Source organism: Rhea pennata, chromosome 4, assembly GCF_028389875.1.
Source record: "Rhea pennata isolate bPtePen1 chromosome 4, bPtePen1.pri, whole genome shotgun sequence".
NCBI lineage: Eukaryota > Metazoa > Chordata > Aves > Rheiformes > Rheidae > Rhea > Rhea pennata.
In genome coordinates, this window is record NC_084666.1 from 65,320,764 (window position 1) to 65,336,406 (window position 15,643).

The following is a 15,643-nucleotide window of genomic DNA, read 5'->3' on the forward strand; positions in this document are numbered from 1 at the left end:
ACACTGTGGCAGCTGGCGCCGCCGTCCCCCCGCCTCGGTCTCTTTTCTTTTCTTTCTTCTCTCTCCCCCCCCCACCTCCTTTCCCCTCCTGCCTTTTCAGCTCGGCTCGCCCGCGGGCGGGCTCGCTCCCGGCCCGCGGCCGCGCACTGCGCCCGCCGGCGGCCCCTCGCAGTCGGGCACGCTGCCGGCTTGCCCGGGGACGCGGCGTGCCCGCTGCCGAGCGGCGGCCGGGCTGCCCGCGGCGCCTCCAGCCGCCCCCCGCGCAGGTATGCCCGGCGGGGCGGCGGCGGCGGCGGCGGGGGCACGTCTCCATTGGCCGTTATCGCCAACGGCCCGTGGCGACCGTTATTGCGCGCGCGCGCTCGCCCCCCGCCCGCCGCCCGGCCCGCGCGCCCCCCTGGCAATGACTTTCTCTGTTTTAGTTGTGACAGTGCCCGGGAGCATGCGAGGAGAAGAGGCCGCCCGGCACCCGGCCGCCCGCGGAAATGCGCCCTGAGGAGGACTGAGCGCCCCCTGCCCCCGCCCCCCCGCCGGCCCGGCCCGGCCCCCCCGCCCCGCCGCCCGCCGCCGCGGCCACCATGAACACCAACGTGTGCGTGGAGAGCGGCCCCAACCCCGAGGCGCCGGGGCTGCCCAAGGACAGCCACCTGCCGGAGGGCGCCCTCAACAGCCTTGTGGATTACAACTCGGAGATGGAGAGGTACCGCTCCTTCGCCACCTTCTACAAGACCAACGGCGGCGCCTTCCCGCAGGCGGCCAAGATCGCCCGCATCACCACCCCCATCTTCCCCAGCGCCGCCGCCGCCGCCGCCGCCCGCATCGGCATGTCCCCCTGGAACTGCGACACCGCCACGGCCGCCGCCGCCACCGCCATGCTCTGGGGCAGCGGCGGCGGCGGCGGCGGCGGCGCGGCCGGCGGCGCGAGGAAGCCCTCCTCCGCGGCCGCCGCCGCTGCCGCCGCCTCCGCCTCCGCGGCCGCCGCCGCCTCCTCGCTGCACGCCGGCAGGGGCAGCATGCACCACCGGAGCGACTCGCAGCGCCTCGGCAAGCCGGGCTGCGCGCCGGCCGAGCAGCCCGCGCTGCCCATGGCCAACAACAACTTCCTCTCCACGCTGTCCCCCGAGCACTGCAGGCCGCTGGCCGGCGAGTGCATGAACAAGCTCAAGTGCGGCGCCGCCGAAGCGGAGATCATGAACCTGCCCGAGCGCGTCGGCACCTTCTCGGCCATCCCGGCGCTGGGCGGGCTCTCCTTGCCGCCGGGGGTCATCGTCATGACGGCGCTGCACTCGCCCGCCGCCGCCTCGGCCGCCGTCACAGACAGCGCCTTCCAGATCGCCAACCTGGCGGACTGCCCGCAGAGCCACGCCTCGGCCGCGCCCGCCTCCGCCCTGGGCGCCGCCGCCGCGGGGGGCGCCGGGGCCGCCGGCGGCGGCGGGGGGGCCGCCGGCGGCGGCGGCGGCAGCGCCGGGGCCGGGGCCGGGGCAGGGGCCGGGGCCGGGGCCGGGGCCGGGGCGGGCAACCCCGCCAAGAAGAAGCGGAAACGCTGCGGGGTGTGCGTGCCCTGCAAGCGGCTCATCAACTGTGGAGTCTGCAGCAGTTGCAGGAACCGCAAAACGGGACACCAGATCTGCAAATTTAGGAAATGTGAAGAGCTTAAGAAAAAACCTGGCACTTCGCTAGAGGTCAGAGGCGATGATTTCTTTTTCCCCAGCCTCCCTCCGTCCCTCCTCAACCCCCTGCCCCCGCCCCTCCAGTGCTTCTTGTCTAGCTTCAAGATGCAGCATCCCTTTTCCGAGGCCTCCTTCAGGCTGTGAGGCTGCCCCCGCGGCCGGCTCCACGCCGGGGCAGCAGGACGGGGCCGAGGCCCAGGTCGAGGCTGATGCCGAGGCCAGGGCCAAGGCCGAGGCCGAGCGGGGCCCAGGCGGCGCCGGCATACCCCCCGACTCCGGGCCCCACAGGCAGCGGCCCGTGGCGCTACCTGCTGCGCCCCCCACGGGACTGGTGGCCTGCCTTCCGCCGCTGCTGCTGCTGCTTCTTCTTTTTTTTTTTTTAATTACTAACAATTTTTTCTTCACGATGCTTTGGGGCTGTTTTTAAGGGCTGGGGAGGTGGGGAGCAGTTAGCTGAATGCCCGTCTTCAGTAGTCAGAAGTTCAGGGGGAAAGTGATAGCTAGCTCATTTCCAGGTTGACCTGTCCATAGCAGTCTGTTCGAGAAAGACAACTGGTCGTAGAGCCCAGTAGTTGGTGGAACGTGCTGAAGTTATCTTTTTGGCAATATATTTTACAAAGTAGCCCGTTTATGGTGTATAAAGTACAATGGAAAAATAGCACAGGTATGACTGAACTGATTTCTGACTGAACTGTATATACGTTTATTTTTACAATGTTTCCTCAGAACTGACAATGTATTGAATATTGCAAAGATGTAAAGACAGGTTTTCAAGTTTGCTAGACGTACAGAAGACAGGCAGGTATGATGTTACAGAAATTTCAGTTGATGTATTGAGTGCAACAGACAATGGAAACAAAAATACACGAATACAAGTAAAACGGCTATTGGTTGATATCTTTAGGCAAAGGAAACAAGCGCGAGGAAAGACTAGTAATCATACTTAATCCCTTGTCATTATTAAAATTATAGTGTTGCTAGTTAGATGCACATATCAGATGTGTCTGAAGGTGTCGAGGATGATGGATTTAGTACAGAGGAGCAGCGTATACTGGGTGACATCAAGATTTGTAGTCACAGAAATTAGCAACTAAGTGAGAAATTACAACTTCCCTCTGTGTGCATGTGTGTGTGTGTGTGTGTGTGTTGTGCTTTATTTCCTAAATCATTGCTTGCAGGAGTTGCCTCTGTCTAAGAAGAGGTGGGATGAGGGATTCAAGGGGGAAAAAAAAGCAACAAGAAGAACCCACTGATTTGTTTAGCGTTAAGTAATACGGAGATAACAGCATCAATATTTATATTGCTTGGGACAAAAGCAATGTTTGGGTTTTAGTTGATATTTGGCTGATACCATCAATTGTTTTGTAGCCAGCCTCACCAAAATACCTAATTAATTCCTCCTCGCAAGAGTGAACCATCCTTGCTGAAAGTTTGATTTGCAGCTCCTTCTTTCTTACTACTTCTTCTTAGCTGTTTTTTGTGAATGTATGATGACCCAGCATCACCAATGCAACAGCTGGTACGGACTTTTCAGGTACTAGAAACTAGACTGGATTTTTAACTGTTGTTTTCGTCAATGATACATCATTGTTGATTTTGTAGAAAGTTTGCAGAGAAGATGCAGAATACCCCAGGCTTTCAATGATGGATCTTAATACTGCAGTACAGCCTAAAAAAGTCTTCTTGAAAAGGGAGTTGTGGCGAATCCCCCCCCAGCTCCATGCAACGTAGCGGGGTACCTTCTGTGCACAGAGTCCTCTTGGGCTTACAAACCAGGATGCTGCTGTGATTTACTGCTTATGATAAATGATAGATCCTGATGGATTATCGATTTGTGCAGGAAGTGAGCTATCTCTAGAAGAAACTAATTTATATGTTATCAGATCTTTCTATGAGTTCATTTCCACAACTTCCTCGCTCCTGACAAAGGTGCTCTACGGCCTTAAAAATTGTTCAGGCATGTTATGAGAATGCTGCCCGTTAAAATTGTTTAACCACTGTGACTAGTAAAACCATAGTTTTATTAGCCACTTGTGTACTCTCATAACCACATGCCTTCACTTCTTTTCTTCCTTCACTCTCTCTTCGTGCTCTGCCAGATATATAAACACAAAAACTCCTCTGCTGCTCTACTGTGACTTGAAGGAGACAGATTTCTGTTTCCTGCTGTAGAAATAGCAGTAAGGCATCGCTTCTCTGCAGGTTGTGTCTGGTCACAAAGTATGTCATGGGATGTGACTAGTATCTTTACAGGTGTGTTATTTGGCAGTAGGAAAGGAAGAGTTCCCAAACTGAGTAACTTTGTTATGGTCGGTTTTTTATTCCTTCTTGTTTCTCTCTCTCTCTCTCTTTTAATTAAATAATAAAGAATGACAGCATGACTGCCTAGAGCACGTGTGCAGCAACACTGTGCTGGCTGTAAGGCAACCAGCTGGAAGCATGTCAGAGAGTGACAGGGCCTACATGACTGAACTGAAGCAGCAGCAGTGGTTGCAGGTGGGTGAGAGCAGTCTCCCTGCTGAACTAGCTTCTCAGGCTCATTTGTCTTACAGGCTTGGGGAATCAACAGATCTCCTTAGGTGATCCCGCCTGACCTAGATAGGCATGTTCCCAAGGAAGTGCAGCAGGAATCAAGGTGCTCAACGGTCCGTTATATGTTTATATGATCTGTGAGTTGTGCTCGGCATTGGCTACAAATTGTGGAAATTATTACAGTCAGGAGGTGAAACTGTGTTTAAAAACAAAATAAACAAAAAATGAGAATAATAATAAACAGTAAAATGGTTGATCCCACTGAAATTATTTCTCTCTTTTTCCCTTTAAATCCATTTTTCTCCTAGTGCAATGAAGGCATATGATATAGCTCTCAAGGTTAGTACACTGAGTTTAAGACAGATTCACATCAATGCTTTCAAGCTCCTGACCTTTACATTTTTAATGGAAAGCTTCCCTCCCAGCACTTTTTAAAACTCTTGAATTAATTTTGCCTATTTTTATTTAAATATTTTCACCTTAAAAATGTCCCAATGCTCTAGTGTTTTGCATAGGATGTTATTATTACTAGGAAATTTTATGTATGGTAATAATAAATCTATAAAAACCAGACTGACGTCACATTGCACGCTGCCTACTTGTGTATGTATATTCTGTGTTCATTCAGATTTACAGTTGGTCTAAAGAGACATAATCTTTATTTACCCGTAGAGACTATTTATTTTTCTCTGATTGGTGTACATTTATGTAACTTCTGCAGCAGGTTATGAAGATTAGGGACCTGATCTTACTTTACATCCCTCTCTCTTTGAAGCAAATCATCCTGGTTCAGTGTATGCTTGTACTGATTTCAGCTGCCCTGCTTCTCAGTTTCATTAGGATGATAGCAAAACCAGGCAGAAGGGCTAACTCAGATTGGCACGGTCTGAAGGATTCAACTCAAACGTGAAATATCTTTTGATGTTTGAGTATGCAGTCGTAAAAGTCAGCGCCACTAGCTGTATTTGTAACTGCCTTGCTAACTAATATGTGCACTATTAAAGTAAACATTTGTATACTGAGCTGAAATAGTAAATACCAACATCCAAATCTGAGGCACCTCACTGAGCTCTGTTCCAAGTCAGTGGGAGTTTGAGATTGCCTTCACTGGGGATGGGGCTGTGATGATTGATTTCAGCAGAAACAGCGTCTGATCCTGAAAATCTTACCGCCATATGGCATTGCCACGGGGGAGAGAGGCTGTGCTGGCAACCGCAGAACGCGCACTTCGTGTTTTGGTAGTACATGTGAACACTGTTAAGGGAACACTGCTGAGCCCTGTGGATAGGGGTCAATTAGCAGGGGCCTCCGAGGAAGCAATTTCCCTTCCGCCTCTCTAGCTTTGAATTACATGCATAAGTTAAGTGACTACATGATGGAATTGAGTAGCGCGAGGAGGTTCGGAAAAAGTTGATAAGGAGCAGGCAGCTAACCTGATCCAAGCGGCTAGCTGCAAGGTCAAAAGAAAGACCACCTTGTAGCCTGCGTTGCTGTTCTTTGCTGAAATGTGACTTCTTGGCAGCACTTCTTGCCTCCCTGCTGCTGCCTCATAGCCCTCCACTTGGGCGAGGGTCCCCATGTGTGAAAGGCTGTGAAAGCAGGCAAAAAGGCAGTTCCTGTCCCCAGGCTTTTACAGCTGAAGCAAGAACAGCAGTGTGCTCCCAGTGCAGTCCAAGCTGGGGATCAGCTGTAAAGCCCTGATTGGTCCCAAGTGCTGTTTTCTTCCTTCTGTTCCTGACTTGTGCCTGTTGGACCCTGCCGGGACCTTCCTGCTCTGTTTCCAGGGCTGAACTGAAGGTACAGAGATGCAGTCCTTGGCGCTGGAGTTCCCTCCTCCCAGCGCACGCGACTGCGCGTGGCGGCTCTGCCGTGCTGTCTCTCTGGTTTCGAAAACGGTGCACGTTCTTGCAGTGACGGTATCGGCAGTGAGTGGAGGAGACAAGAGGCAGGGAGAGATTTGACTTTTGTTGAGCATTAGCGACAGCTTTTGTCACATTCATCCAGATTTTACATGTCTGGGATAAACATACGTTCAGCAACGAGTCTTTCTTTGACCCTGGAGATTTCTGGGGGCGACATGTAACACAAGGGCTCCCTCTCCCAACTCTGGCAGAGGCCAGAGCAGCTGCAGGCACCTTCGCTCACTGTGTCCTCATCTCTATAGCCTGGAAATGTCATTGAAGCTATTTGACCTTCTGCTTTAGGATCAAATCCTGCAAGGTGGGAATGCCTTCATATTACAGTGAAGTTGGTGGGAGACATAAGGTTGAGGAAGACGCTGAGAGCCCTGCAGAGCTGGGCTTTCGCCCTCCTTGTGGTTCTGGTGAATTACTGAGCGAGGAAAACTAGTGCCAGGGTGAAAAGCCTAGAGTGTAACTCTGAAGCAGAGCTGGATGTAGTCTATTTTACTATTTCGTATTTTGTTGTTCCCTCTTCTTCATGTGATATTTAAAAAGCAAAGAGACTGCCAAAAACATAATATATGTGTTCAAACTAGAATATACATTTTATAAACTACTGTTTGATATAGTGCATTTGTATTCTGTAAATGCGGGACAAATTCACAACATATTTTCTTCAAATGAAGCTTCTCCCACCTAAAGAAATATCATAGTGGTGAGATTTGGTACTGAACTGAACCAAATTTTAAGGAATTCAGCAAAAATTATAGGGCAGCCAAGGACTTAACAGCCTCATTCATAGAAACAGCACTTTCTGCTTGCATTGAAAATTGCTCGCTTTAAATCATTGAACTGGATTGTTTGCCAGTGAAATTGTCCGTATGGTAAGGGAGGTTAACTGGTTATGACCGCTCTGTGTCTTGATTGCTCTGAATAGTTCTTTGTACATTTTCCTAAACACTAATACAGGTTATACAGTTCGGTGTCAGGATTTTGCACCAGACTTTAGAGTTTACAGTTAATTTTTTTTACAAGTTGACATGTTAAAATCAATGTGCATTGTTTAGGCTGGACAAGTTGCATAGGTCATGAGAAATCAGATGAATGATGCCAGATTTGGGGGGGAGGCAGTAATAAGCATAATGGGTATATTTTTTTCAAATCATCTAAGTGGTTTTGGAATTTGTATTTCAATTTGAGGTGCACAGAAGCGAGTTGGACTTTGCCTCCTATGTCAGCTACACACTTCTGGAAAATCTTACCAGTTCTGTGTTTTTACAAAATGTTGTGGGCTGTCCACCTCATACCTTGTTCATAGAAGGAGCCTTGTTTAAGTTGGTAGTTACGTGAATATCATGTTATATCCTGCTCGCTTGGGATGGCTGACAGAGAGTAACAACTGAAGGGTGACATTCTCAATTTTAGTCTGCCTGTACATGTGTTTTCCTACCGTTGTTTTACTGGGCTACTTTCCATGCAGTTCTGTTTGCTAGGTCAACATCTAACACTTTTACTGAAGTCAGGGAAGACTTTTCTTGATTGGAGAATGAATTAGGGTGTCAGGTAGTGGTCTCTTCTGAGTAGCAACGTCCTGGTACTGCTCTAGGAAGTCTTTGGTTTTAAAAGAAATGTGCTTTAGAGAGTTACATAGAAGAGAGCTTATTAGTTACTCTGTATCATACAACTGGTGCGTAACAGTGGCTGAGTCAAGATCCTTTCCAAATTATCTTTAAAATTTAAAACAATAAAAGGAAAACTAGCAGCCTTCAGACTCTTCACGTGCATGTATTTTAAGGGTTGGCCTTGGTAAGTGAAATATTTTTAAGCAGGCAAACCTAGAAGGTACACCGTAAAGTCTCATCAAATACTGCGTAATCCTTTTGATCGTTGGTTGCAATGTGAAGCGGCTGCAACTGTATAGGGAAAGGTTTAGAGTAAGCTTTTCTGGTGTACCCCAGTGAGTTAGGAGAATTAAGAAAGTAACTCAGGTCTCTGTAAGTAAGTCTCTGGGACTTAGCCTCTATTGCTAACAGTTCCTGTGTCACCACCTACTATGTGTTTAAAAATTGCCAAGAGATGCTGTGTATTCTGAGGAATAATACCATCTAAAGAAAGTATTTCTCTGTTCCTTTAGTGTCTGTGTTTTCTGATAGCTCATCTACTTTGAATGATCATGCTGAACCGCAATGTCTTGAAGCATGCAGTTTCGTTTGACACTTTTTTGCTATTTGGCAGCCCGGCCTGCTGTGTCTGTCTTTTCTCTTCTTTTGGGTACCTTTATTGTTTTCCACAGTCATATCTTGTTCAATCACCTCCAAACACCTGTCCTGAAATTGAATTGCTCTGCAGCGTAATCTAAAGTCGTCTCCCATTTCAGCATCCTATGCTTTCTGTTGTTTGCTGAGTTATGTTGCACCATACTTCAGATGCGACAGCCATTTAATAATGTTGAAGCCTTAGCTCTGCAGGGGCTAAAAGGATCCCAGCAGGCTTGTTAACTTCTACTCTCAGACATTATGGGAAATATTTTCTCCTCCCTGGAACTCGTAGGCTTCCTCTTAATTAAGACCATAAAAATCTATAGCCAGGTATGTGTTAACCCTATTGAATTTTTTGTAGTTTTCCAAAGTTTCTCCATTTTTTTCATATTTAACCAGATAGTACAGTGCCAAGTGAAATATGAGAACTTAAAAGAAGCAGAGCCAGCCTGGGTCACGCTGGATACTGCATTCATAATAGGCAGCAAACTCGTCAAATCCCTTTTTATTTAATCACCGTAGAGTTTCCTCAGCTCTGCTTAGCATTTTTCTTTATTTCAGTCTTTGAAGTGTTGGACATCTTAAAACTGTGTGCCTCTCCTATCTCAGGACAGTATTCTTTTCAGCTCCAGACTGCCTCAGCCCTGGACTGTGTTGTAGTTCTATATAGGATCCTTATTAGCTGATATCAGCCGTCATTTGACTAAGAGTTACTGGTAAAGAGATGAGATAGATTTTTCACAAAAATAAATTACTCAGTGATTTAGAAAGTGGAGAAGCAGGATTAGAATTTGAGGTGAAGAGAGGAGCTTAACAAACACATGGCAAATTGTGAGCTCAGGATGGATATCACTTAATGTGTGAGGCCAGAGAGGGAGGAAAGACCGCGACGGCAGCGAGCTGAAACGGAGAAGGAAGCACGAGAGGCTCTGGGCTGGCTGTAATGTGCAACACCTCGGTGAGGGAGGGCCTGCTCCTCACAGCAGTGACTCCGTGACCGAGGGGCAGAGTGACAAAGTACTGGAGATGATCCGCTGTCAGGAAGGCTAAAATGGTAGTGCTGAAAATGGCCGTGAGATCACCGGTGTTGGAAAGAAAGCAGATTACGCATGTTGCTGGGGGCAGGAGGTCTGCCATGTGTAGCTGAGATAAGGCGGTTAAAGAGCTCGTTGGTAACTGTCTTCCCAGAGCTTCCCCAAGCAGAGACTGGGTCTTCATGAACTGGAAGGGGACTTAGAAGATGACGAGCAGGGCTTTCCACATGCCATAGCTGATAGATGCATTTGCTTTAATTCTTTTTTTGAACTGGATAGAATTAATGGAGAGGTTCTGGAGACCGCCGGGAGCATGTGGCATGGGAGGAGCTGCATGATCCAAACACATTGTTCAAAAGCCAAGGAAACGATGAAGGCATACGTGTAGTCAAGCTGATAAATGTGGAAGAGGGAGGTGACGCTAGCAGAAGAAGGCTTGAGAATGATGATTTGTTGCTTGAGGACTGCTCGGGCTTACAGGTGTCCTAGGTGGTGTGTAATGTGTGTCTTAGAGAAGCTGGAGTATACGGACGTCCTGTCAATCTGCGCTTTGTTAACGTAAATAATGGGTTCTGTCTCCACAAATGAGATGCCCTAAGATATAAAGGTGTTATATCAGTTGTGGTTTGGTAACGTCTGTCCTTCTGCAGATCCCAAGTGCTAGGTGGGGACACAGGCGTGGAGCACTGACCCTAATATATTGTTACAGGCCCCGAAAAGAGCTGAAGAGCCCTGTGCATCTGTGTGCGAAGTAGGGAGGGCAAAGCATGATAACTGTGGTGCAGTTAAAGAGGTCGGAAGTTCAAAAAGGGAAGCAGGGAGCAGATTTTGTTCAATAGGTGATCTCCCACATGGGTGGTGTAGTCAAACAAAAGCAGTTGGTTTTAGAGTGGGCAAGAGGATAAAATGTATTTGGAAGGTCATGAGTCCGAATAGCTCGCCACCAGTGAGTGGGTGGGAAAGGACTTGATAACACAAGCTTAGTAATGAAATAAAACCTGTTTGCTCTAAATCACCAGGTCATCGCAGCCCTGGGAAGCAGTGATCACAGTCGGCTGGTTGCTTGGAAGCTGATGTAAAATAAATTGGAGGTCAAAATCCAGCAGAGGTGACAGTGTCACAAAAATAATCACTGAGATGGGTGTTAATTGTCATCCCTGAAAATTTCAGAAGACATACCAGGGAATGAATGGTGTTCAGAGCCATTTATGGTCTTTAACGTTTTGCCCTCCAGTCAGGAATTGCGGTGACCTGCTGTATAGGGGTTTGAGTTGCTGCTCCTCTCCTTGTATCCAGTCTGAGGATACGCTGTGCTCACTGGCTCTGAGAGAGCCAAGCTGGCATCTGCAGTAAGTCTTAGGTGTTGACTGAAAATATTCCTTCAGTCCAGGTAATTTACTGAGTATTGCATTTCCATTTTTTTTTTAAGTTTTGTGGAAAAGAAAACATGCAGAGGCCAAGCATTTAATGGGTGTATTTTTCACTGGCTCTTTTATCAGCAGCATATGAAAAATCCCGAAGGACAGAAGCAGTTAGCTAATCAATGAGGCATCATAGCCGGTTTTAGGTTCCAGGCAGGAGAAAAAGATGCTGAAGGCAGCGCATCTCTAGAGGAAAGAGATTAAAATTTAGGTCTGGCACTGCAAACCGTGCCTCCCCCTTGTTTGGAGACCAGTCCATAAGAGATTACTGTACCCCGGAGCAGCAGTTCTGAGGATGATAGAGATATCAGGCTTTGAGTGCAAAGACTTGTACCGCTGGATGACGAACCAAGAGGGATTCCTCATTAATGGGATGAATGTTAACGAGAATAAATCTGTTTGTGAGCTTGTATGTGTAGGGGGGGAGAATACGTGATAGGAAATGATGGATGTTTTCACAGGGATTGGATAAGAGAGAAGGTGAGTGACAGTATGTGTGAGAGAGGGAGGTCTAGGCACGTGTGTGCATCTATTGCGGAGGAAGGCACGTTTCTAGTGACGGAGGAGAGTCAGAAGAAATAACTAGGCAGGTCCTAGGCAAAAGCGGAAACTGAGCAGCAGTATGGATATTTAATTTTTAGTGTCTTTTGCATTTTGTAGCATTTCTCAGTGACAGAGGTTTCTGCTTTATGCTAATAAAGTGTTTGGCTATTTTATACTAATCCCCACAGTGAGTATGAGACACTAAGTGACAGCTCTTGTGACCTGCTTAGCATCAGCCCTGGCTTGGAAGTAATACTGTTTTGGAGCTTGCACTAGCCCTTCCCCCTCTCTTAGCAAGCAGGAGACGGGCCAGACCTGCCTGTTGAGAGGCCAGGCACACAACCAACTGAAACGCTCCTTCCTCCTCTTCGAGGCCTTCAGACGCTGCTGAAATGCAAACAGTAAAGAAAAATAGCAAAATGTTCACTATCAGCTGAAGAGCTGCTGCAGAGGGCTTAGCAGCTCCATCCTCAGGGACAGAGATAGCTGGAAAACCGCAGGAATTCAAAGAACTGCTTGAAAGGGACACAGAAAGGGAATAGGAAACTTCAGTCGCTTCGACAGCAGGATGTAACAGTCCCCTCACCTGAAAACCCAAAGCGCTGTTGTCTCTTCCCTTCTGCCTTCGCCAGAAGGCTTCTAAAAGCTCCCGTGGGGGCCAGCGGGGAGGTGGGGGCACGGTCGCGGGCGAGCAGAGGAGTTCCCGGCCCGGCTTGTGGGGCGCTGCCAGCCCAGCGTGCGGGGCGCCAGGCACGGCCGAGCCGGCGGCCAAGCCGGCTGCTGCCCTCGGGAGCGAGCGGGCCGGCGGAGGTGGAGACTTGGCTCTGTCCCACGGCTTTCCAGCCAAAAGAGCTGCGCTGGCACAAGGGAGAGAGCGTGCCTGAAAGCGGCGGCGGCCAATTACTCCCAGCCTGGAAGGAGGAGAGGAGATTTGTTCCTTTCCAGGGCTCGTCCTGCTTCCTGGAGTGACACTTGTGCACGCCAGCCTTAACACGAGGCAGCGCTTAGCGGCTCAGTCTGGCCCCCAGGGATTTCAAGGCAGATTGTACCGCGTGCGAGTGGTTTCACTAAAGCTGGCGTGACTGGTCTTAGCTGAGGTGCTCACCAACATGGGAAGTGGCTCCATCACTACTATTTTTGCCTTGGTTAGGTTTAGCTCAGTTGGTTAGAGCGTGGTGCTGCTAATGCCAAGGTTGCGGGTTCAATCCCGTACAAGCTACGTTGAGGGTTGGACTAGATGATCTCCAGAGGTCCTTTCCAACCTTACCATTCTGTGATTCTATGATTTTTCTTCGACAATGTTAGTCCTGATTCCTTATGATTTCTGATCTGTATTTGCCATCTGTTTTTCCCAATGGTGTTATGCAATTTTTAGATCAAAAAAGTGAAATTGTTTACCCATTCTTCAAATTTAATCTCATATAGAAAGTGAAGAAATTAATATATAAAATAAACGATGATGTGCACTGAATGTAAATGAGAGATATGTTTGCTCATTCTTTCTCCTGTGGAGAAATACATTATTTCTCAAATTATTCCTATTGATTTAGCTGAGGAACTACTGCTTACTGCTGATGGTGGGTCCAAGAGGGAGGATCTGGCCCTGTAGTGACAGGTCTTTAGTTCTCCAATTACTGTAGGCACAAATCCTTTATTCCCCAACTAGTCTCACCAAAGGCTCTTGAGGTTGTTAGCTGAGTAAGTTATTGGAGAGGAGCTGGGCTTTTTGTCCTCGAATTAGTAGTTCATTTTTTGAGTTTCTATTTGTAGTATCCCGTGGTGGAGGTTTACTTTTCACTTTGTGGAGTTGGCGGCAGAGAAAGTCAAACGAGTTTCCTAATCTGGTCTGTTCTAAATCTGGTTTGTGTCAAATACAGTGTGAAAGATATGCAGTGCAAGTGGAAAAATAACTGCCAGCAAACAGATTCATGTCCTCTCAGAGCAAATAAAACTGACTTTTAAAATAAATGTTAAATCTCATCCCTGGCATGAAAGGAGACAGGTCTGTAGCTCAGGTATGGTAAGAGATGTTTTAACTTGCGTTGTTAAAACAAACTCCCCGCTGAGTTTCTCACCCGACGTCCTCATCCCTTTTTATCTGGTAAATCCAATAATAAGCTAGTTATTAGAGGATAACGTTATAGCATGATAAAACATCCGGCGAGCGGAAGGCAGCGTCCGTGAGCAGTCAGGGGTTTTGGCAGAGGTGAGGTGTGACAGCTCCATGGACTGTTTCACACCTTGTCCAGAGCCCGCAGCACCTCTCCGTGGGCCTGAGGTTTTGCAGGAAGCTGCCAGGCGAGGAGGGGGCCGCCGGCTCCCACGCAGAGCTTGCCCCGTGCCAGCCAGCGTGTAGCTGTGCTGCAGCCGTAAAACTTGCAGGAGCAGCAGCTCGCCCCCGAGCAGCCGCGGGCGTCCCCCCCCGCCACTGTCGGCATGGCTCGGCAGGACCTCCGCAGTCAGCCTACCTCGAGGGCAGGTGGTGGAGCGGCTGGGAGAAACGCGCTGCTCACGGGAGCAGACGTTTCGTTTCCCTTTCACATTTCCAGGCTGCAGAAGGTTGGGAATTCACACGCTTGCTTCTGCCCCCAAGCCTGCTCGCCTGAAGAAAAAACATTCAAGGAAACTGTGTGAGCTGAATTTGAGCATTAGGAGCTTTTCCCCAAAGTCAGTGCTGTAGGTAATGTATATTTATGAGAAGAACAAAGTGGGCCATAGATAATTTTAAAGTCTGCTTTCCTCTCAGGGTGGTTCAGCATTTAAGCAAGGAGGAGGGGAGCCGCTATCCAGACCACAGAGCTGGCAGGCTTGGGGAGGAAACTCGGCATCCTTCACTGTCTTACAAGGCGCGGGTGTTACTCACCCGGTACCCGAGGGAGCGCGTTAGCGCGCGTCAGGAGGTGGTGTCCGTCTGTAGGGGTGCTGGAGCGACTCTGAGAGAGAGACGGCCGTGGCACAGTGACGAGGCTGCGCCTGTACCTGCGTGTGTGTGCGTGCCCCGGTGCCCAGCTGTGCTGAGAAAGGTTTTTTTACTGAGAAGGAATTTCACCTCCGTTATCTGTAGCCACCTTGTCCCTACTTTTCCTAGCACAGCTATAAGAAAAGGAAAATACGAAAGAAGGAGAGCAGTTTTGTGCAGAAGGGAGGTTTGAGGGTGGAAAGTAAATTTTGCAGCACATGGCTCTGCACCAAACTCTGGACAGTTTCCATATGAACAGCAGTATGTGTATGTTAGACATAACTTCCATTGGGATCAAGCTGCTCCCTAAATCAGCTTGCAGTGCTGGAAATATAGGGCATGGCTTGGAGGAAGGGGCAGGATGTTTACTATCTCACTGTTGTGACTCTCTGCTCTTCTCAGAAATCTTGTGACTTCCATGGGATTGACTAGATCTGTAGTCCACATTCGCAAATGCGTAAGAAAAGCACATGATCGGGGTTCATTACTGGTGGTGCTCAGTGTCTGCTCTTGGGCTGCTGATTGATCCAAGTTGCATTTCATGCAGGAACGAAGACTTTGCAGTTGAACCTTTTTGCCATCATGTAACACCAGATTTCTCTATCTCTGATCAAATATACACAGAACTTAGTGGGCCAAATTTTATGCCATATGTCCTCTGGCCTAAGCTCCAAATTGCACCTCTTGTGGAAGGGATTTCAAGAAGGGATCATCCTCAAGTGTGAGAAACTCAAGAGTGTCTGTGAAGACATTGTTAAGGTCGTTTTTCACCATGTGGCTGGCACCAATCCAGCTGCTTTGGGAAACACAGGAAAAGCTACCTGTTTCAGCTCTGTTGCCATTTGAGTTTGGGATTCGTTAAGGAAGAAGTTCCTTCACTCCTGTCTGTTTTTGCAGTCATGTAGGTCTTTGTAAGGATGGTGTCAGGTAGCCCAAATCTTGAGTGTACCTCAGCTGCAATGTACTTCCCAGAGGGCCTCTGCTGAGTTGGCTCGTTTCAGCCAGGACTTCTCGAAAGGAAGGAGGAGATCTGTATCTTCACCTTAACTCGTTCTAGCCAGCGTGCGAGTTTGCTTCTACGAGAACAGGATTTTTGCTCACGGATCAAACATCAAAGGACTCTTACGTAATGTGACATCTTTAAACACTGGGAAAGTATTAGGTCGTAATCATGTAGCTTTCTGCTATATTTTATTATTCTGTTTTATTTACAAATATGGTTCACCTCTCTCCAAGTGATTCTCTAGCCTTATGGAAAATAATAACAAAGCTGAATTATGGCGAGTCTTAGGTATGCAGCTATGAATTTGGTCTGCAGCTCAAGC

The 15,643-nt window shown here is 48.5% G+C and overlaps 1 protein-coding gene across 1 annotated transcript; it reads left to right on the forward strand.

The window, feature by feature from the left end:
• The first annotated feature begins 575 nt into the window (after positions 1 to 575).
• CXXC4 (CXXC finger protein 4) lies at positions 576 to 1,814 on the forward strand. Its single transcript, XM_062574934.1, has one exon. It carries the CDS (start codon positions 579 to 581, stop codon positions 1,812 to 1,814), a length of 1,236 nt encoding a protein of 411 aa, XP_062430918.1. The 5' UTR covers positions 576 to 578.
• The last annotated feature ends 13,829 nt before the right edge of the window (positions 1,815 to 15,643 follow it).